This window comes from Pholis gunnellus (assembly GCF_910591455.1).
Source record: "Pholis gunnellus genome assembly, chromosome: 6".
NCBI lineage: Eukaryota > Metazoa > Chordata > Actinopteri > Perciformes > Pholidae > Pholis > Pholis gunnellus.
The window spans coordinates 12745573-12766547 of NC_136532.1; the positions used below are offsets into that span (position 1 = coordinate 12745573).

At 42.1% G+C, this 20975-nt stretch overlaps 1 protein-coding gene across 1 annotated transcript; it reads left to right on the plus strand.

The window, feature by feature from the left end:
- Window positions 1-495: 495 nt before the first annotated feature.
- On the plus strand, window positions 496-20972 carry serinc5 (serine incorporator 5). The gene is made up of 12 exons (XM_079161673.1): window positions 496-607; window positions 9691-9858; window positions 12953-13131; window positions 13663-13745; window positions 14140-14233; window positions 14918-15129; window positions 15420-15512; window positions 17000-17126; window positions 17671-17740; window positions 17916-17952; window positions 18428-18572; window positions 19194-20972. The coding sequence occupies exons 1-12, from the start codon at window positions 503-505 to the stop codon at window positions 19336-19338; spliced, it is 1458 nt and encodes a 485-aa protein (XP_079017799.1). The 5' UTR covers window positions 496-502; the 3' UTR covers window positions 19339-20972.
- The last annotated feature ends 3 nt before the right edge of the window (window positions 20973-20975 follow it).

Genomic DNA, 20975 nt, shown 5'->3' on the forward strand with positions numbered 1-20975 from the left:
ACATAGCGCCAAACAACATATTCATATTCCTTACCAAACCATAACCTCCCCAGCTGTTGGAATCATTTTATCCCACATTAAATAAAAACATCTCCACAAATTAACTAAACACACTGCCTCGTATGAAGGTACTGAATGTGAGCCAGATGTAAAGGTGATAGAAGATGTTCTGCCTATTACCAATAGGTGTTAAGTAATTTACATTATGTGGGGCATTATTATATTCAGCTCCAGATCCCTTGATAGGCTTATGTACTGTGATGATGATCTTTTTGAATAATAGTGTGACATCTCATAAAATTGTTCTACATTCATTTAATATTCCTTGGTCTTCTAATGTATTTAAGGTTGGATTGCAATTCATTTGTGACATCTGGCTTTGTGTTGGTGATGTGCAGTGGGAGGAGAGACAGGGAGGAATTAAGGGGGGGGGGGGGGGAGCCAGCGGCCAGGCAGGGAGGGGAGGACAGGCGCGTTGTTCTCGTGTGATGGTGGTGGTTTCATGTGGAGGAAGAAAGCGACGGAAGCAGCGAGCTCCTCACACTCTTCAACGGATTTTATTTATTGTCTCCCCGCAAAAATGTGTACGCGGTGTTGTGTCTCGCAGGTGAGCAACAAATACCGTCTTACCGCTGTTTGTTTTGTTGGTCAACGGTTGTGAATGATACTATGACGCGGTACAGAAGAGCGTTAAGCTCGGTGTAACGTCGACTTCAGTCTTCTTCTACTGTTTGTATCATATCTGTAGCCATTCATCGTCTGCTAGCGCGTGTCGTCTTCACGTCGCGGTTGAATCCCCGAGACCAATGTCAGCCACTGCTATTCATTAACAATTTAAAGATATTATAATTCCGTCTCTGAAATGATTGAATAACTTCACTGTAGTGACGTTATCGCCGTCGGAAGACAAAGAGGGACGAGGCAACGAGCTAAAACAGCAGCCGCAGCACACCGCGAGGAGCCGCCGACCTACAGTACCTGCTATCAGGACGTCATATTTTACAGATGTGTTGGACGGAAACGGAGAAACATGTTTGGGTTTACAGAGTCAGACGCGTATTGTCTGCATAATTTTAGGTGGTGAAAATGCGTCTGGTTTTCTTTTCAGTAATGCACAGTTGCACTTTTCCAACCAATGAGGAACATCTCGCTCCCCAGCTCAAAAAACTTCAGGCCAAAGCGATTACAAGCTCCTCTGGTGCTTCTTCTCTCAGTCACACACAGCCTTTTAGAAATGTTATGGTTTCATTTGTGTTTCTTAATTGGTTATGGATATTGCGTTATAGTTGCAGAATTAATTGTAAAAGGCAGACTCACTTCTAAGATGTTTGAGGTCCGTTTGAATTTGCAGAATGACTTGCAATAAACCATATTATACACGCGACTGTAAGTAGCATGGCAGCTTTTGGATTTGAAACAACAAGTTGGTCATTGATGTTTCGATTGAATATCAACAATTTTGATAATTGATTTATCATTAGTATTGATTTATTTATTATTTAGGTAATTGTTAAAGCAAAGCTTTCCAGCTTCTGAATTGCAAATAGTACCTGGTTTTCTATGTGCTCCATGATAGTACATTTATTTTCTTTGGGTTTTAGACTGTTGGCTGGACTAAAACCATTTTTTGTCTTTTTATACTGTAATGGGAAAAATATATATCTCAGTATCATGAAATGTTTATAAACACTGTACGGCTTAGAAAAACAGAGTTAGAAACAGATAGCTTTGTCTAAACATAGTTTTCCTGCCAAAACAGTTACTGAGTGTTCTGTTTACTTTAGCGGGCTATACATCCAGACACAAGGAGACTGAGAAATGAGACTCGCTGTAGTTTCTTCCTAATATGGAATGTTTAGGTTCTCACGTGAATGCATCTGGCATGAGATCATGGAAGAACAATAAAAGCCAGTGTAAAAAGACATCTTTGATTTATCTCAAGGCGGGGACTGTTTTTGTTTTAGTATAAAGTTTGTGAAGATTTGAACTCGTGTTGAGAATGCTTCCAACACGGACTCTGCTTGAAGAGCTGTGTTGAGTATTTCCCTCTTGCAAGAGAATTAAATTGAACAAAGACAACTTTGAATCATTTGAAGACTCTCTTTTCTCCCAATTAACATAGACATTTTCCACAACAGTACATCAAAGGATTAATCAAGAAAATAATCTCCAAATTAGCCAGTAATTCAACTAATTGGTGGTTTCATTGTTCGTGTTTCTGAATTATTCAAGGGCTGTAATAACATGACGTTGCAGAATTGCTTTGAAAAGACAGCAAGCTCGTGGTTTATATGTAAATTAAGAGAGGGTTTTCTTCAATGCTGAGTGTGTTTTTTTATCCAACTGATTGTTTTTGACCATAGGGTTACCACTGCTGAGCTGGTCTGGTCAGGAATTTAATTACACAGAGACATCCCTCCTCTAAGGGAGCTCACTTCTATTTCCTGTTCTTTTCAAATACGGGGTGATGGAAACGGGGAAGGATTAAGAAGGGCAAACAATAAAATCAGTTTTGTATACGCTGCTGGTGCTAATCCCTGTCACAGGCACCCCATTTAGTGTTGTCGCCATCTCTATTTATGTGTAAACTATGTGTAATTAGCTTTTTTTGAGTGTGCATATATGTGCCCCTCTTGAGTTTTAGAGTAGCCTAAATCGATGTGTGGTCTGTTAATTTCCTGTGGTTAGGAGGCGGGCGTAAGGGAGGGTGGGTGTTGTTTGGGTTAGATTGGGAGAGGGGAGCAGGCATGGCGTGGGAGCAGCTCACTTGTAATTTCGCAGTGGGATCAGGGATGCAGGCCATATTGTGATGGGATAGGGGGTCGGCTTCCGCCAATGTTGAGTTTTGTCCAAAGCGCTGCAAGCGTTGGCTGCAAGTGTGGGACAGGACTGAAACCATGTGGGTCTTTCAAGCAGCACAGCTATGGTACAAGCAACGCTGGCAGTGTACATAAGTCCAGAGGACCTAGGGGACACTAGAGACTGTGGTCCAGCAATTATCCGTCCTGATAAAGTGTCCTTGAGTAAGACATCAAGCACTTACCCCCTGGCCTGTGAGTGTGCGAGCAAAAAGACTGTTTTGACATTGTACATTTCTGGCCTTGGCTGTCTTGCCTTTGTCAGGGTGCTGCAAAAGGGCCAAAAGTATTTGATAAATGAGGAATAGTAGACAATGTATTGCTTTTATTATTGGTGTTTTTTTTTTAAAATATATTAATTCCATGATTGACGCCGTTTCAGTGTATTTTTGTAAAACGATTTCTGCAATTCTTAGGAATGCCAGCTGACTGTAATGAGATTTCCCATATCAACAGATATTGTGAAATCCTGAACGTTTATCTGTAGCCCAGCAACAAACACCAACACCAACGTCTGTAAAATCACTTGACTTGTACAACTATTACCTCCAGGTAAATACGTTCACCAAACATCTGTACCAGTCCCCACCAACAAAAAGTCTGGGTCACATACGTTGAGAATAACTGGTTAACTGTATCCCTGTGAGACATGTCTGCTATTTTCAGCACCCCTTCAGGAATGTAGCTGTGGTCAGCAGCAGCAGGAGCTTGTTTTCCCACAGGGACATCACTGGCAATCTCTTTTGTTTGCCTCTGAACTGCCATGCGGCAACCATAACATCTTACGCAAGCTCCTCCTCTTCACATCTTCCCATGTCTTGTCTGTGTAATTCAGTATTTGTGAGCGAGGGTTGAGGGTGCTGATGTAAGCGTCTGAAATGCCAGCTAGTCACACTAGTAAACAATACACTTTGGGAAGTGAAACAGACCGTTGGCTAAATGTTGGATAAGCCTGTGCCCTTTGATCTGATATTGCCTTGTATTTTGACTGTCTTCCTCATGCTTGTTTGGGCTGTTTCCTTTAGTTATTTTTGCGACGGACTCCTTTGTCTGCACGGGATAGTTTCATTTCTGCCCTTATTTCTCAGCTCTACACTGTACCTTCTTCTTTGTCTGCCTTTTCCTTTATTTCCATTGGACTTAAGTTCCTCTCTGTTGGTTGTAGCTAGGGGCTGTATTTGCCAAGAGAGAAGCAAAGCCTTCCCTTTGTGTATAGGAAACAGAGCAGTGATACAATTTTGCTGTGTGTATACAGCTGCCTAGCTATATGAACAATAGTGGAGCTGTCAGTCACAACATGAGAGGAAATGGAGTCTTTAACTGGAGCTTGGGCCAACCGAAGTATGAGAAAGATTCGGCCTCGTGTCTTATTTTTGAAAAGTTTTTTTGTTTAGCTTTTACCTTTTTTTTCTTGTTTCTCCTCGCTCCCTTCAACCCTATGCATTGTTGTAATTAGAGATTAGACGGTGTGTACCCTCTGCAGTTTAGACTGAGATGTTGGTCTGTCATGATTCTTTGTGGCCAACTTTATCCACAGTGGCCACTATGATTAAACTCTTACCAACGGGTAGTTACCTCAATTGTAAAGCAGCCAGCCACAGCATAGTCTACTTATGTAAGGCAGCATGTTCTAAAGTGAAGTAGAACAGGAACTAAGATGAATGTATTTGAGCAGGCACACTGTCGAGTTGTAAAGTTGTTTTGACAGTGCTCATCTCAGCTATGAGTCATGTCTGTCTGGGGGGGTTTCCACTGAAAACGTTTAGCTTTTTCCTTACTGATAAACATAAAGTCAATTTAAATCAACTGATTAAAGAAATTCCCTCTGTTTAAGTCTTGGTAATGGAAATCTCTGTCAGCCACAGGAAGAACAGATTGCTTCTTTAGTCTGGTGCCAAATACTCTATTCAGAAATGCCACAAGTATGACCAATAGTTATTCTTTTAGGTTATTCCCTAAAGGAAATCCACTCAGACTAGGCTGGTTGATGGAGGAGAAATCCCTTAACTAGCTCTGCCTCTGTCTAACCCTCCTGATTCTCCTTCCCTGTGCCTACTGTGATATAGTGAGTGACCTATTTTTTGTTTGTATTGCGTAAGCAGCCGTGTCCGTCTGGCTATGTGCTGAGTTAACCCAGTTGTTTGATTTCGGCTTCCCTTGTCATTTCCTGTTTGTTAAATACTGCAATTCTTTTCATCACTGCTTGGTTGAGGATAATAAGACTGTAGAGAATGGAGGAGGGGGGAAAACATGGTAAGCATCAGTCAATGCTCTGATAAACGGGTCACAGATGTGGTCTTAGGATTGTATATAGGACTGTGTCACGTTTGTTGATTAAGCATCCAGTTGTAGGTCAGAGTCCTTGTTTAGCCATCCGAGGTCATGCTGACTAATTCTGTCTCTGCAACCACTTGCTTCATGTTGAATGGCATTTAGGTATTCTCACTGCCGTGTCCATTGTCCATCCTCTCTATGTAAGGCTGATTACTGTGTGTGGGGGTGGGCGGGCTTTGAGCAATATGGTCATCCTCCCAACCCCAAGAACAGCTGGAGGGTAGCTGGGGAATGAGCGATTTAGAGTAAAGGGCAGCTGAAGACAACAAAGAAAGGGCAAAAAGGAGGAAGAAAGACGAGATGATAGCAATACCCCTCCCAAGTAACAGGGTGGGGGAGGCTAGAGGAAGTGAGATGAAGAGAGTGAAACAGAGAGTCTTTGTCTCTCGAGAGTCCCACAGTCACAGTGTAGGGAGGCTTGTGGCCTTCAGTGGAGGGTTGTGAGAGACTTGGCTCATTTGAAGTCTGGTAAAGCGAGACCACCTCGAAAGTGGTCAAAGTGCCATGTTTTCTGCAGCATGTGATGGTGATCTTTCTGACGGATGGCCATAGCGAAATGACACGCAAGTGGGGGGGGTTGCTGTTGGTATTATAGTAGGGGTGTACACTGCAGACACGCCGGCCACCTGTCGACATGCTGGTGGGGCAGCGGAGGAGGAGGGGGGGTAGGGTGGCCCATTAAGTGGTTAGGGTCAGTGTTGGTTACCATGGATACTCTTTTTGGATTTGTGTCTGCTGGAATCCCTTCAGACATTCCCCTCTCCTGGTTCCTGCTCCCTGCATCAGTTCGGCTGTAGTTCTGCCGTTGGCCCCCCCTGACTGTGTGCATGAAACTTAAACACTCTCAGGACTTAAATCATTATGTTTATGTTGAGAAACACATTTGGGTCCAGCAGAGAACAGGGAAACAGCTCATCCTGTTAAGACGTGTGTAGTCAAATGGAGACCAGGGGCCACGTACTTAAAACGTGATTTAGATTCAAGGCTAGAAGTCTGTTTATGCGTAAAAGCAGAAATAACACATGCGGCCTTGGAGGCAGAATTCAAAAACCTCTTCGTACGCACTCTTCTGTGATATCTCAGGTAAATTGTTTGCACGTGATCTTTGTTGATCTGGCATCAAACAAGTCTTTGTGTTTGTTGCCCAGATAGCACGAGGATGTCAAATTTAGGATGCAACCTATTTTTCTGCTGTTCTTATTTCGTTTTTTATTGATGAAGGAATAACATGTGAACCTTGTATGTTAACCTATATACTCGTGCTTGAATAAACTCTTGGAGTTGGGAGGCTTTCATTTTTTGTATCAAGGACGCTACAGCAAGGCACACACGTACTATCACATGGGCTTGAACCCAGACTTTCAGATGAAGGATGGATTCTTTACTTCCAAAAAACTTGGTTGTAATTATTTCTACTTCTGCAACATGAGCAATAGACGGCAATGTTTTTCTCAGAACAGGCTGGAAACATAATTGAGTTTGGTTTCACGTGGGAATCTACTTAGAAAATGAGCAAATCAACACCACACAGCTTGTATCAAAAAGGCAAGGCCACTGCTAATCGTTCTTCAGCTCCAGGCAAGAACAGCCAGTCAGGGAATCCTCTGGACAGAGGGAGCAGGGGGGCAGAGCCATGTGGGCAGAGAATAACTTGATCCTGACCATGTGCCTGTGTGGATCCACGAGTCTGCAGCGTCGCGCACATTACTGGCATCTGGAGCGGAACGCCACACGTCAGACAATGTTGCACGCTGGCTTTACTGCATCAGTACACGCTGGCTAGATTACAGACCCCGGCTTAGGACACAGACCCACAGACATGGGCTAAGATTACTGTTATGACTGAGAGGCAAATTGAACTGATCTCGCTTGGATGCATTAACGGGTCAGGAGAAAAAAACATTTGAACCAATAAGTTAGGGCGTCCTAGTGGACTTGGTTCTCTGAATCTGACGATTTCATTTCGCTGGACTCAGGGAATAAATTTATCAGGGATAAACTAATTATATTTTCTAAAGGTCCTGGTCACTGTGACCTCACGTCCGCCCATCCTTGTGAACGCAATATCTCAGGGAACGCCCTGATCGCTCATTCAAGGGTTACTGTGACCTCATAAAACACATTTTTGGCCATAACTCAAGAATTCTTGTGTTTATTATGAGAATTTCACCCAAATGTCTAATAGCGTAAAGCAATGAAGTGGCATAATTCTAGTTTCACCTTTGAGCTGGATAGAACCCCAGGCTCTCTGTGTGGCTGTAGCGACCAGTTTGAGTCCGTTACTGAGGGGGATGTTGTGTCCAAATAATGTGAAGTTGGTGTGAGAGGATGGGATCTTCTTGAGGGACAGAGAGCCTCTCATAGCTTGCTGATTTTGCTGTAGGAGTCTGTGGTGGAAAAAAACTATTCAATAGCACCGAGTGAGTCCTATAATACTGAAACAAGAAACATTGAGAGAAGAAGTTTGTCTTTAAAGTATTTATTCTCTGGCTAGAGAAGGCTTCACCGTCATACGGACTGCTGTGCAGTCCGCAGAGGATGAGCCAAGAGTTCAGTTTGTCTCCTGCTCTTAAGCATCTCAGCACACAGTAGGGGGGGAACATCAGGTATTTACATTACAACAATTGATCAGCAGTTTCAAGCTCCCCATTGACCCCTCCAGTCACCCCCTTCATCGTCTGAGCCTTGTCACCCAAAGAGATCTTTCTTTATTACCCTTGATTATCCCTAGGGATCTTCACACCCAAACATTCTCTGTTTAAACTGCAACCCCCATTTGGTTACTTCCCCTTATCAAAGCAAAGGCAGAGATCACTCATATGATCCTGTTCCCACTCTCCTCGGTACACAATCATATGTCACATATAGTTTTGTTAGTGAGTAAGGCACATAAACTAAATCACAGTAGAAATGTACTAGCACAACCTTCCTATCACAAGTCTTTCTCTCTTAAGTGCACAATAAAATAAATTTGTGTTCACTGAGATGTTGATTGTTTTACTTTTATTTAAGAATCTGAAGTATACATCATTTCTCCCCAACACCCGCCTCTCACCTAATGCCATAATGGCTACCTAGAGACTGGTTTTCCCTGTAGCTCAAATACACTCTTTAACCATTTGTCTTCCCTTTTCACTAGCAAAGTATGAGTTGCATCCCATAAGGGGAAAATGGTGCGCGTTGGCCTCCAGTAGTGAAGCATCAACGTAGCCTTACAGTGGGCCACAGCTCAATGGTAGACCACAACAGAAGTTCAGCTCTCATCGCAGCAGTGTGTGCGTTCTGCAGGCGAGGAGGCTAAAGCAGGGTGGGGCGGCTACAGAAAGATGCTATACTGTATAATTATAGATCCTGCGCTTTCCTAAATAGAACACGGGGCCGTCTTTTAGAGACTGCCCCGCTGTATGAAGGCCCGTCAGAAGAAACAGAGTAGGCCTCTGTTTGTGTGTGTTTTCGGACAAGACTTCACTGTCTGCACTTACCAAGAGCTGGCACTGTGAAAGAGACCGTGAAAGAAACCATGAATGAGCAAAGAGACACTCAGGCGAATGTCTTCAATGTAAGTGTCCCCCTGTCCAGTAAGCTGCCATCATTTTGTCTTCCGGCTCAGACCTGCAGTAATTGAAAGATGAAAATGTCCCAGAAGGCATCAGATAGTGTCGCTATTTTGACACAATGGCTGCAACCTTTTAAACAATTAAATAAAAAACCATTAGATGCTCTAAATGCTTGACCATGCACCGTTTACTATAATGTTTTTACAATTAAGGGGTGTCATGTGAATATTGCATTTTATAAGGTAAAAACTCACCATATCTGTAAACACCAAAGTATCCACGGAGAGTACAGCATTCCTTTTAGATACTGTAACATTGAACTTGTAACCTTGAATTGATAGAAGTGTTTATAGTGTTTCATGAGGAGGAGACACCTTCAGGCACCGCCTTAAAGTGTCTGTAGCGCTTTGGTTTTGGCTTCTGAGGTTTAACCAACTGTGTTTTACTTCTGCTATTTCTGTCCATATTCTGTTCATTGCATGTCGGTCCATCCTGGAAGATTAATGCCTCCCCTGTTGCTCCTCTGAGGTTCCTCCCTTCTTTTCCTGTTTAAGGTTTTTTTTTCTTCTTTTTTTGTGGAGGTTGTCTAAACTCAATTATGGGTTTAAGGCTAGAGGAAAGAGACCATGTGATTTTTATTTTCCGTCTGTTTTTTGTCTTGGTTAGGTTTTTACCTTTTGTCCACTGCCCTCATTCGTGGAAATTTGATGGGGGGTTTTTTAGTTGCTCCGTTCCGTCCTTCCTGGAAAATCAAACTGTAGCCTCTTTAGCTGAGGGGGGTGGTTGCAAAATGCACATGCAAACCCAGTCTTTCCTTATCCATGTCTATTGTAAATACATTGTCTCTATTAGATGGCTTATAACGTGTAGAAAATTCTGAAATTGATACGGTAATGTTTTGACCGTCCCTCCCTCTCTTCTCCATTGTTCTCTCTGTGCAGCTGGCCTGCTGCTGCGGATCAGCGGCCTGCTCGTTATGCTGTGGCTGCTGCCCCCAGATCAAGCAATCCACAGGGACCCGAATCATGTACGCCCTCTACTTCCTGCTGGTCACCATCATCTGTGTCATCATGATGTCCCCCACTGTGGAGGAGCAGTTGAAAGTCAATGTAAGTACAAAAAATCACACACAGCAACGTATCACTCTAACCACAACACATACACATGTACACGCTCTTTCAACTGTAAATTACAGGTATATTTAGGATTACAATTGAAGAGTTGGAATTGTCGATGGTTGAAAGTGTTAATTACAGGAAGGTATAAACGGCACAGAGAGAAAATTAAAGCTCTCATCTGTGCTCCATAACAGCGTCGTTTTAAACGGGGAGTGAGTGGAGTGGTTCCGAAACTCTCAGACCTAAAAGCCTCCAACAGATAAACGCTTCCGCAGTAAAGAGATGACTGCTGATCATTTATGAGATCTACTCTGATCAACTCGGGTTGGAGCTCATGAGTTGTATAGGAAGCAGCATGCCTGCTGACTTCTTGGGGTGCTACATTTCTAAGGCTTATTATAGTTATGATTTGGGTTTTAGTTGCTGTTGACAGTAGGGAAATAAAAGTCAATTAGAAGTTGTTTGTTTAACATATCTGATTTTCACAAATGGCGATCAGGCACGTCTATCACAGGTGTGACAGGAAAGTTATTTTTAAATAACTGTACAAACGGGCAAATCTTGGAGGGTTCTATTGATTGACAAGACTGCAAAATCTGTGGATTTTCGCGGAAATAATGTGATAATTTAAATAATGTTATAGGTTTGTTCCGAGGTTTTAAATCTTAATTCATCTGTTGTTTGAATAGAAGAGTAAGGGTCAGCTAACAGGCTATAATAACCAAGCCAACAGTAGCCTGTGCCATTAGACAGCAGAGTGCACTATGCAGAAACGCATGCTGACATGGAGCACAACTGAAAAAGGAAGTGTGGAAGGAATCCTGTAATATAGAGCTCACAAACAAGAGAGTGTCTTTCTGAGTCTTAATTGCCACACTTCAAAGCAGGAACAATCAACCTTCAACAGAGTTTCAGGCTGAGAGAGTAATTTTCTGCTCTCTGACTATCCATTTATACAATTTGTGAAGCTACACAGATGTAGATACTTATTCTATTTTCGGATATTCTGACAGATCTTGACTGTTATTTGAGAGACGTAGGCAGATACTTGTTATCTCCAGACATACAGTCATATAGAGTAAGTTAATAACTGGTAATAGAGAGGACATTAGATCAATATAAGGTCAAGGCTCACTGTATTCCTCCACTACACAAAGGGCAAGAATGAATTTGTAAGCTTCACTCTCCACACATATAGTTTGAAATTGGATGTTTTCTTGTCGGGTAAGCCAACTTTTGTGTTTGGCTCTGTGGCATAAATAGAATAACATTTCGGAGAATGTACAAGTGTTACCATGTCATCGCTTACAGGCAAAATTAAAGATTTATAACATTGCTGCAGGCAAAGCAGACATCCCACTATTTTTCCTTGAGATCCCACGTGTATCTTCTCAGTGGTGAGGCCATAATCGAGGAGCCAGGAGTTCAGGCTCGTAGTGTTTTGTTCTTAACCGCCCACATAGCCTCTGAAGTATACACAGGAGGCCTGCTGCTCTCTCTTTTGATCTTTAAGGCTTTCATGTGTTTTTTCCCCCCCAAATGTACGTCTTTGAATCAACATAATGCAGGATTATTATCAGACTTTTTCTGTGGTTTGTTTCTGAAAAACTCCAACTTAACTGGAAGGCTTCTGTGGCTACTGATACAATATCGTTAGTTGTCCTGTTGAGACTGTAGCGATACATTGCCTTCTCATCCTTCCTTCTCTTTTGTCTGAGTTAATATTTATAGATGAATATCTGAGCTTGAGAAATGACTTCCCTGTTGCGAGCTACCATACAGTACGTTTGCTGTATCAGCAGTCACGAGACTCTGAAGACTGGGAAGTATACCGCCAACTGAGCTTTTTCCCCATTCTTCTTCTGCTGTTTTCTCCGGCAGTGTTTACTGTACAGTATTGAAAACGACTCCCAACTGTGTGTCTCCTTGTGAGAGGAAAACCCTGTAAAAGGCCTATCCAGGCACAAAATGGCCTCTGATAGCCCCACGCAAAGCCTGCTGAGTTACACACACACACTTATATACACATTTACACGCACACCGCCAGTCACACACTGAGCACAGTGGGAAGTCCCGGCTAAGAGAGCAGCCATTGTGCGTATGAGAGTGCTGGTCTTTTCTCAAGAGATTTACAGCTGTCTGAAACAGGCGGCCCCCTTCCCTCTTAATCACGACACCATGGACATGCTAATATGGTCCTCAACACGGGACAAAAGCTCCAAAATGGGCTTTTTACTCTATGTTGTGATCTGGCCTGGACTGTGGTGCACACTGAGGTGATGACAACTCAATCCGCTGGCGTCTCACCCATGTGTACAACCTCAGTGACCAAAATACTCGCGTAAACTAGTAAAGCCAGCTCAAAGTAAGTGTCTGTATTTCTCTCAAAAAGAGATTTGTGTTTGAAAAGCAGCTCTTGTATTTGACTTTGGTTCACGTATCTACAGTCAGGGGGCATCAGAGGAGGGAATAGATATTTGAGCCTCCATTCTGTGGTTATCTTTTAAAGGTCGTCTCTTCTCTTGGCTTTGAGCCACTGAAGCACTTCCAATTTCCTGTTGAAGGCCGCAACAACGTCCTTATCTACTCTATCCAGTTTTCCGCTCTTCTTGTTTATGCAGCTCACTGTGGGTCGAAACACATTTTGGATATTTATTTTAAGAGGGATCTGCCAATCTTTCTCTTGTGCTCATGCTCTCTCTGCTTTTCGCTCTTCCCAACCCCTCTGACTTGCTGACAAAAGGCGGTTAATTTATTCATCGGTGTCTTTTGTTTGTGTACACTGACAGTTAGTTGTAAGGCCCCTCTAACAGCCTGTAGAGAACGAGGAATGAAAGAAGGCTTCGCGGAGAGAAAGAGGGGTTGTTGTTGCTGCCTGTTCTCTCTTTCTGCTCCTTTAGAGGCGTGACGCTCAGAATAGAAGCTATTGGGCCTATTCTCTGAGGCCGCGTACTAGACAAACATGAGCAGAGGTGTGCGTTTGTTTGTGTGTGTGTGTGTGTGTGGGCGAGGGGGGGGGGGGGGCACTCCATGATGATATAATCTTTCGCTAAGTGTTTTGTGCGTTTGTGATTTTGTCAATCAGATCCCCTTCTACAATGAGTTGTGTGAGAGGATTAATGCAGGGGAGAACTGCAGAACTCTGGTTGGCTACTCTGCGGTCTACAAGGTGTGCTTCGGCACGGCCTGCTTCTTCTTATTGTTCGCTGTCTTCACCATACGCATCAACAACAGCACAGGCTGGAGGGCGAACGTGCATAACGGGTAAGAAGGCCTTCTTCCTCTTTCTGTTCACCTTTTGTCCCGTCGGTCATTTAAACAATTTATATTCAACTATAATGCATGGCTGCTAATGTGTAGTGCTCGTTTGTGAGCTCTAAAGCGAAATAAATTCTATTCCTTGGCTGAAGGCAGGTACATAACACGCAGGCATGTTTTCATTAATGCCGGCATTAGTACGGTTCAGTTTCTAAGAATATGAACAGCAAACATCACAAGACATTGTCAGCAAACAGCCTTATCCTGCAGCATTACAGGTGATCCCTGAATAGCTTTTCTGAGCATAATTATGTCATAAACCTTAGTATTAGTATTTTTGGGTTCATTATACTAAATGTTCTGAATTACACGTGCATTTCTTGCATGTCTCTTCCTAACACTGTACATTAACATTCTGATCTAAGTCACGCTGAATCTGTTCTGTCACGAGTAATTTTTTGTAGTTTTGTGTGTTATTATTTTATTTTTTTAAATAAAATGTACAACGTTTAACATTATGACTGATTTAAATGTCAGGTTCTGGTTACTGAAGTTTATTGTGCTGGTGGGATGCTGCGCTGGAGCCTTCTTCATCCCGGGAGAGGAAACCTTTCTGGAAGGTAAAGAGAACACACTCGATAGTAAACCTACAGTGCTGTAATCTTTTTTTAAAGCTCGTAGTCGTTATATATGTAACATTCATAATAATATAGATCATAAATGCATGTATTGTAAATCCACCTCAGTTGTGGTAAAAAGTTGAAGACACAGGAAAGTAATAAGAAAAGAGTGGAAGTAATAAGTAAGGTTTTGTTTTTTTACATTCGCCATATCCTTTTCCAAGCTCACTCAAATATACTGCCCTCTAGTCAAACTTCTAAATGAACCTGCCACGTTATCTGCAGTTTGAATATGATCTCACATCACGAAGTGCAACAAGTAACCGATATCTGCTGTAAGGTCGTCTTATCTCTAAAACAACTTCCCTGTCTCTCCCACTCTTCAATGCCACAGTGTGGCGCTACATAGGAGCAGCTGGCGGGTTCCTTTTCCTGCTGATCCAGCTCAAGCTGTTGGTGGAGTTTGCACACAGATGGAACACAAACTGGTGAGAGCAACATGTTCTTCTATATGCTTTTGTCTCTTTTATCCAGGTAACTCAAAGAGTTCAGCTCACTTACGTAAATCCAAAAAGGTTTGGAAAGAGGGGGTCATGTAGCTTTGTGTTTTTGTGGGCGGAGGCTTGTCAGCAGGCCGGCCCTGTTTAGAATTACAGGATGCATAAGGTTTAGGAGTTTGCACTTCCTTTCCCTTTCCCCTCCCACGCAAACACACACATACCACAGCAGATTGTTTGAAAAACTTCTGATATTTTAGTAACCAATGCAGTAAACCCAAGCTTCTAAACAAGTATTTGTATGTGCACTTGTGCCCATTTAGTTTTTTAGTAAAACCTTGAATTTCCAGACCAGATAAAATGAATGTAAAAGCACTTAAAGAACCATAAACCTGTCTCTTCATACTGCAGAAATAACTCACTAACATAACTTTCTCTTTCTTTGAATTTTTCTTTAGGCCAATCTCTCCTGTGTCTGTTTTCTTCCTTTTTTGCCCCCTGTTCACTTGATCTTTATTTCTTATTTAATTTGCATTACCCTTGTTCATCTGGTGTTTTTTCCTTTCTGTTGTTTGCTTTCTCTCTCTCTCTCTCTCTCTCTCTCTCTCTCTCTCTCTCTCTCTCTCTCTCTCTCTCTCTCTCTCTCTCTGTCTCTGTCTCTGTCTCTGTCTGCAGGAGTTCAGGACTGAAATATAATACTATGTGGTACGCAGCTTTGGCCTTCGTAACGCTGATGCTGTTCAGTGGTGCGGTGGCGGCCTTGGTCTTCATGGGTGTGTTCTACACCGACCCCGATGCCTGTTTATTTAACAAGGTCTTCCTGGGCATCAACGGCAGCCTGTGCCTCATTGTCTCCCTGTTGGCCATCTCCCCATGCATACAGAAACGTGAGGACCTGTACACACAAGCACATTATCTCATTTGACTGTGTAATACAAATGAAAATACGAGCATTTGCATTTAGATGCCATTTATAGAAAGCTACAATGCTTATCACAAAGAGTAATTCACAAATATCAACACATTTGAGATAATGATGCAAAGTAACGATAAGTAATACTATTAGCTACAATACTTACGCTATTTTGTAAAATACATTTGCACCGACTCACGAATCTCTTGTCAGTATAGCCAGTGATATTTAAATGCTTTATTTACCTTTGTTGTGTCCCTACAGTGCAGCCCACATCAGGCCTGCTGCAGCCAGGAGTCATCAGTCTGTATGTCATGTACCTCACCTTCTCAGCCTTCTCCAGCAAACCAAAAGAATGTGAGTATGACCAGACACCCATCTCCAACTAGTAGTTACTGCCATTGTTGGGTTCAATCAACAGGTATTATACATGTTGAGTGCACTTTTATTGTTTAGAGAAGTGTGTTTTAAAGGGTCACTGTGTAGCCTTCCGGGGGATCTATGTATCATATTCATAACTATGTTTTCATTTGGGTATAATCACCTGAAAATAAGAATCGTTGTGATTTTGTTAGCTTAGAATGAGTCCTTCATGTTATCTACATAGGGAGCAGGGCCTCCTCACGGCATCAGGCCTTGTTTCTACAGTAGCCCGGAATGGACAAACCCAACACTGACTCTAGAGAGGGCCTCTCAGGTTTTCACGTTACCCGAAGGCCATGGTAGTTCTCAGACACACTTGTGAAACCAATGCACCGCCAGTCGCCTTCTGACTTTCATTGCTCCTAAAGCAGAGTTATTATGATATGGATGTCCTCTGAGTTAGGCAAACGGCATTACCACAGTTTTGTACTCGGCGGCTCACATTACCGCAGGCTCGGAAAGGTAAGAGTGAGCGAATGTTCGTTCATTTGATTACAATCTGCAACCACACCTCGAAGCCACCAAATACTACACAATGCTCCTTTTTAAAATGGCAACAACAAAAAAAAACTAGTTGTTCCAGTGGCCTGTGTTTTTAATGGTGTTTTAAGATTAGCATGTATTTCATTGGTGGTGATGAAGACATCAGTGGTTTGACAGTTTACTCAAGCTGCAGCTTGCAAGTTAAAAAAAGAACTCTGAAGAAATTACAAAAATGTTTATGCTCATATCATAGCATGTGACTTTTAACAATAAATATTGGTTCTAAGTCATCTGGTTCAAATTAACCAAAAATAATTGAGACAATAAAACACATATTTAAAGCAAAGAGGAACACCTCAATTTCAGAAGCCAGAAATCCTATTTTACGGTTGAGGATCCAGATTTGAAAGTCAATGTTATCAATACAGATAAGGAATCCTGTTCTGTGAAAAGTTGTTGTTACACTCAAGTGTAAAAACATAAACCTATAAGCACAATACAGTGAGGCCTGTCTTAAGATAAGGGATTCATATCTCTATGACAAAGATAAAAAGTTTAACTTGGAGCTTTAGAGAAAGTTGTGATCCTTAAAACAAATCACTCTGTAGATTGTGAGGTACATTTCCATCCCTACAGCGCTCCTATTTCCACAGCAGCTGTCAAGATAACATCCTATGCTGAGACGCTATTGTAAAGATAATCTTACCATAAATATTTAATATCGGCACATGCTTCCAAAGTAACACTCAAGTATGCTGTTATTGAGGCTGTTGGTGCTTTTGTACTTACTGTAAGTTGCACTTCTCTATTTTCCCTTTGCTTCCCGCTCTTGATACATTGTACCAAAATACACAATTCACAATATCCCCTCGCCTTACAATACTCCCTCTACTTGTTCTTTTGCCTCATCCATCTCTGTCTCCATTCTTTCCGTCTAGTTGTGGAAAGAGATGGTGTGAACACCACCGTTTGTATGTTTTCCTTCAACTCTGAGACTGAGAGCGACAAGAAGATTGTGACCGTTTTTGGAACCGTTATCCTTTTTGGCTGCATCCTTTACTCTTGGTAAGACACACACACACACACACACACACACACACACACACACACACACACACCTTGCTTCTCCTTTTTCCTGATCTCAATGTCTAGACAAATACAAGCCACGTTTCCCTACAACATATCTCTTTTTAGTGCTATATCATTACATTTAGGGAGTTGAGAGATTATGTAGAGGCTACACGCCAAACCCATTAACAGCAGTTCTGTTATCTGCAATGTTGAATAACCGTAATGCATTTCATGGCAGGCTGTAGCGACAGAGACGGGGTTGTTTTGATTGGCTGTGACTCTTGAGAGGGAGTGCATGATTGGCTGTGGCTAAGCGAAGGGTGTGAGAGAAGAGAACGATGGCTTTTTTTCGTTTGTTCACATGTGTTTCCCATCAAGTGGAGGCATCATGTCTATTGTGGCCGTTCCCTGAAGGACAGGGAATTAGACTCTGCAGCAATCTGAAACTTCAAATTCATGGAAAAATACATTGTGACGGAATTACAACCTTTCTCTCCCTCCATCTGTATTTCTATCTTTTTCTCCACCCTCCCTCTAGCCTGACGTCCACCACCAGGCGAAGCTCTGCAGCGCTCAGAGTGTATAGGAACAGTGAGCCAGAGATTGAGGTACACACACAAATATTCAGATCTCACTAGGGTGTGTGGTTAAACAGATTAACAGGACTTGAAAACCCCACTGACCAGACACTTTTAATTAGACGTCCTCATTAAATTAAACTAATTAGGCCCTATTGTCTATTCCAGTTTGGTGGTAACCTGTACACTTTTCTTTATCCTGCAGAGAGCTCGCTGCTGTTTCTGTTTTGGAGATGACACAGGTGAGGAAAGTCAAAAGAATGTCCCCTCACTGTCTCGTCCTGCTCCCCCCCCCCCCCCCCCCCCCCCCCCCCCTGCCACTCCAGCCTGTTCAGTGTGTATGCATATGGACCCAGCCGTAGTGTTTGCACACAGAGGGGCTATGCTCATTGCTATTCCTCAGCCAGATTGAGGAGGGTGAGAAAGTATTGGTCAGCAAACATAGATGATGTCACTGTTACTAGGAGGGTAGAATGACAGAGTGAAGCAGGACCAAAAGCAAAGTGGCATTGTGGGTAGGCTGACACTGCCCCCTGCTGGAAATAAACAATAGTTGTATATGAATTATATTTCCACCTGTACAAATATGCTGTTTGGGAGTTGCATGTATTTTAAATAAGCAAGTCCAGAATGACCTCAGTGTTATAAGGCATTTTCTCACATTAAAAGTGTCACTCCCTCACATCCTCTTTGAATTCTTTAATGTGTGCTTTTTAGATGACTCTGAGGAGAGGAACACTGGTGGAGGCCAAAACGTGATGTATGATGAGAGAGAAGGAACCATCTACAGCTACTCCTACTTCCACTCTGTCTTCTTCCTGGGATCCCTGTACGTCATGATGACCGTCACCAACTGGTTCCAGTAAGTGATGCTCAGATTGGGGTACAATGCTTGGACATATACAGTATGGGTGTGCTCATGTGCCACAGTCACTGTGGATGATCAGACTGAACTAAGCAGACCTCACTTCATTAAGTGCAGAATAAATAATAACCAACTTGGAACAAGCAATATATGTAGAATTATCCGATCACAGGATGAATATTTGTTTGGTCAACTGGAAAAATAATTTTCATAACAACATCATTAATATTATCTTTTTATTTTAATAATGTCATTCCAAGGGTCCTGGTGTGGCTTTCTGGGACACTTAATTGTATGAGCCATTGTTAATGTTATTAGTTATGCCTGTGCTTCTCCTGCTATGACGAGTTTAAAATGTCAGATATGAAAAATATCTGTAGTGACTTTATTCTAATACATTTACGATCATTGCAGATTTGTTTCACTCTCGCAGCGTTTGTTTCGGCTGTAGCAGCCAGCTGTTTTCAGAGAGAGAAAATAAGCCACTGCTACCTACCGAACATCGAAAAGCAGACAGACTAAAGTTATCATCTAGCTGATGTACATAGTGGACCATTTAGCTGTTAATGAGTCTCGTAGTCGTTGCTCAGTTCTCTCGTTTTGTGCTTACGTTTGCAGTTATGATGACCATAAGATTGAGAAGCTGTTAGACGGGAGCTGGTCAGTGTTCTGGATCAAGATGGTCTCCTGCTGGGTCTGTCTCATCCTCTATATGTGGACTCTCTTCGCTCCCATGGTCTGCCCAACTCGCTTTGAGGCCTAAGAGCCCCACCTAGAGTCAGGCTACTTGGGACGTGGCCAGGCAGACGCTCTCACGCTGAGCCAAGGGACAACCACCCCTCCCTCTTACCTGGAAACACAACCCCACACTACCCTCAGCGTTCAAAATGGAGAATAATCTGTTGCCTTTTGTTTTATATGCTAGTGTTTTACTTTGTTTTACAATGTTGATACCTTGATGGTAAATTTATCTTTTACTACCAGTTTACTCTTGGAGTTTTGTATTGCTTATAGATTTCAAATTACATAAAGAATCATGGGAGTTAAATTACATTGTGAAACACGAGAATCATCCAGCCCCTATAGATTCCTTCATAATTTCAGATTTGAAAGTGTATTTTGTAAATATTGCCTGTGTTTTTTTTTTTTTTTCTTCTCGCTTTTGCTCTCAGCCAGACATTTCAGTTCTGTACAGTTGGACCATAAAGTTGTAGCAAAGTTTTGGGACAAATTTATTTGCGTGTGTCGTTAAGTAATCAGAAATCATTTTGAGAAGGAATGTGGTGGGAATTGAAATAGATTTGTCCCCGGCTCTGTTGAAGAACTCATCTCTCAGGCTCACATCTAAGCTCTGTATGTTTGTGCTTTGTTATATTGCTCCCTTTTGTAGAAGTTTTCTATGCAACAGAACAAGCCCTTTTCAATATTATACCCAGTGTTGTGAAGTTTCCACTTAGATTACAAAGCTAATTCAGATTTTATTAATGTCAGTGCTCCCTTTGAGCAAGACCTTTTCTTAGGAAAATCCATGTCATCTGTACAACATGTCCTGCCGTTGCTGTTGTACAGGGCAGTGCTCTTCAAATCAACCTGCCTTATGTAAGAGTGACGTTGGTGGAGTGCCGCGGCTGCCTCTCTGGAAGAGCTGTAGTGTCACAGACGAGGAATGTTTGCCAAAGGTAGAAGTCAGAAAACAACAAACTACTCTATCAGAATTGTTTGGTCAGTAACAGAGAAAAATATAACCGAGAACATTAAGTATTTGCATGCACACACAAACACTAAAATCAGCTGTTTTCTGTACAGTTATAAAGGCTTTTGTTATGTTTGTCATCTCATAATGGTGGTAAGAATAAGGTAGCATAATTGCTTTTGTTAGCAAGTTATTCAACACTGGATGTTGAGTTTATTGCCGAATTCAAATTCAGACAAAAATCTCCACCTGTTTTCCTGTGTTAACAGATTTTTTGTATTGTAAAAGAAAAATTACAATTTATCGCACATTGTCAACTGCAAGTCATTTTTGTTTCTCATTCATCTATAAATCAGAATGTCCTTTTTGTCTGATTGTCTTACTAACAAGTTTTATGTACATTTTTGCTTAAGTCCTGTGATCTGTGGATTCAGTTTATGTTTCATATACATGCAAATTTTGTCAGGTGACCCGGAAACTATTCTGCATTTTAACTTCTGGTTAGAATGTAGAAATCGAACGGTGCTCTGCAGCTTTGATATCAATCTAAACAAAAACTTAAATCAGATGGCATGCCCCACTGTGAAGGCTGTGTACTACCATAACATACATGAACACTTTTGGACCAAGATGTATGTTTGAAATGCAGAGATGTGGGTGCCATGCAATTCATTGTTCACACTCTTTCAATAAAACAGCCATCGAAC

Bases quoted from the DNA above. Each gene is read 5' to 3' on its own strand.
- serinc5 (XM_079161673.1), top strand. From the start codon at position 503: ATGTGGAGGAAGAAAGCGACGGAAGCAGCGAGCTCCTCACACTCTTCA. The intron at 608-9,690 runs GTGAGCAACAAA...CTCTCTGTGCAG, and splicing joins CGCGGTGTTGTGTCTCGCAG to CTGGCCTGCTGCTGCGGATC. The intron at 18,573-19,193 runs GTAAGTGATGCT...TTACGTTTGCAG, and splicing joins ACCGTCACCAACTGGTTCCA to TTATGATGACCATAAGATTG.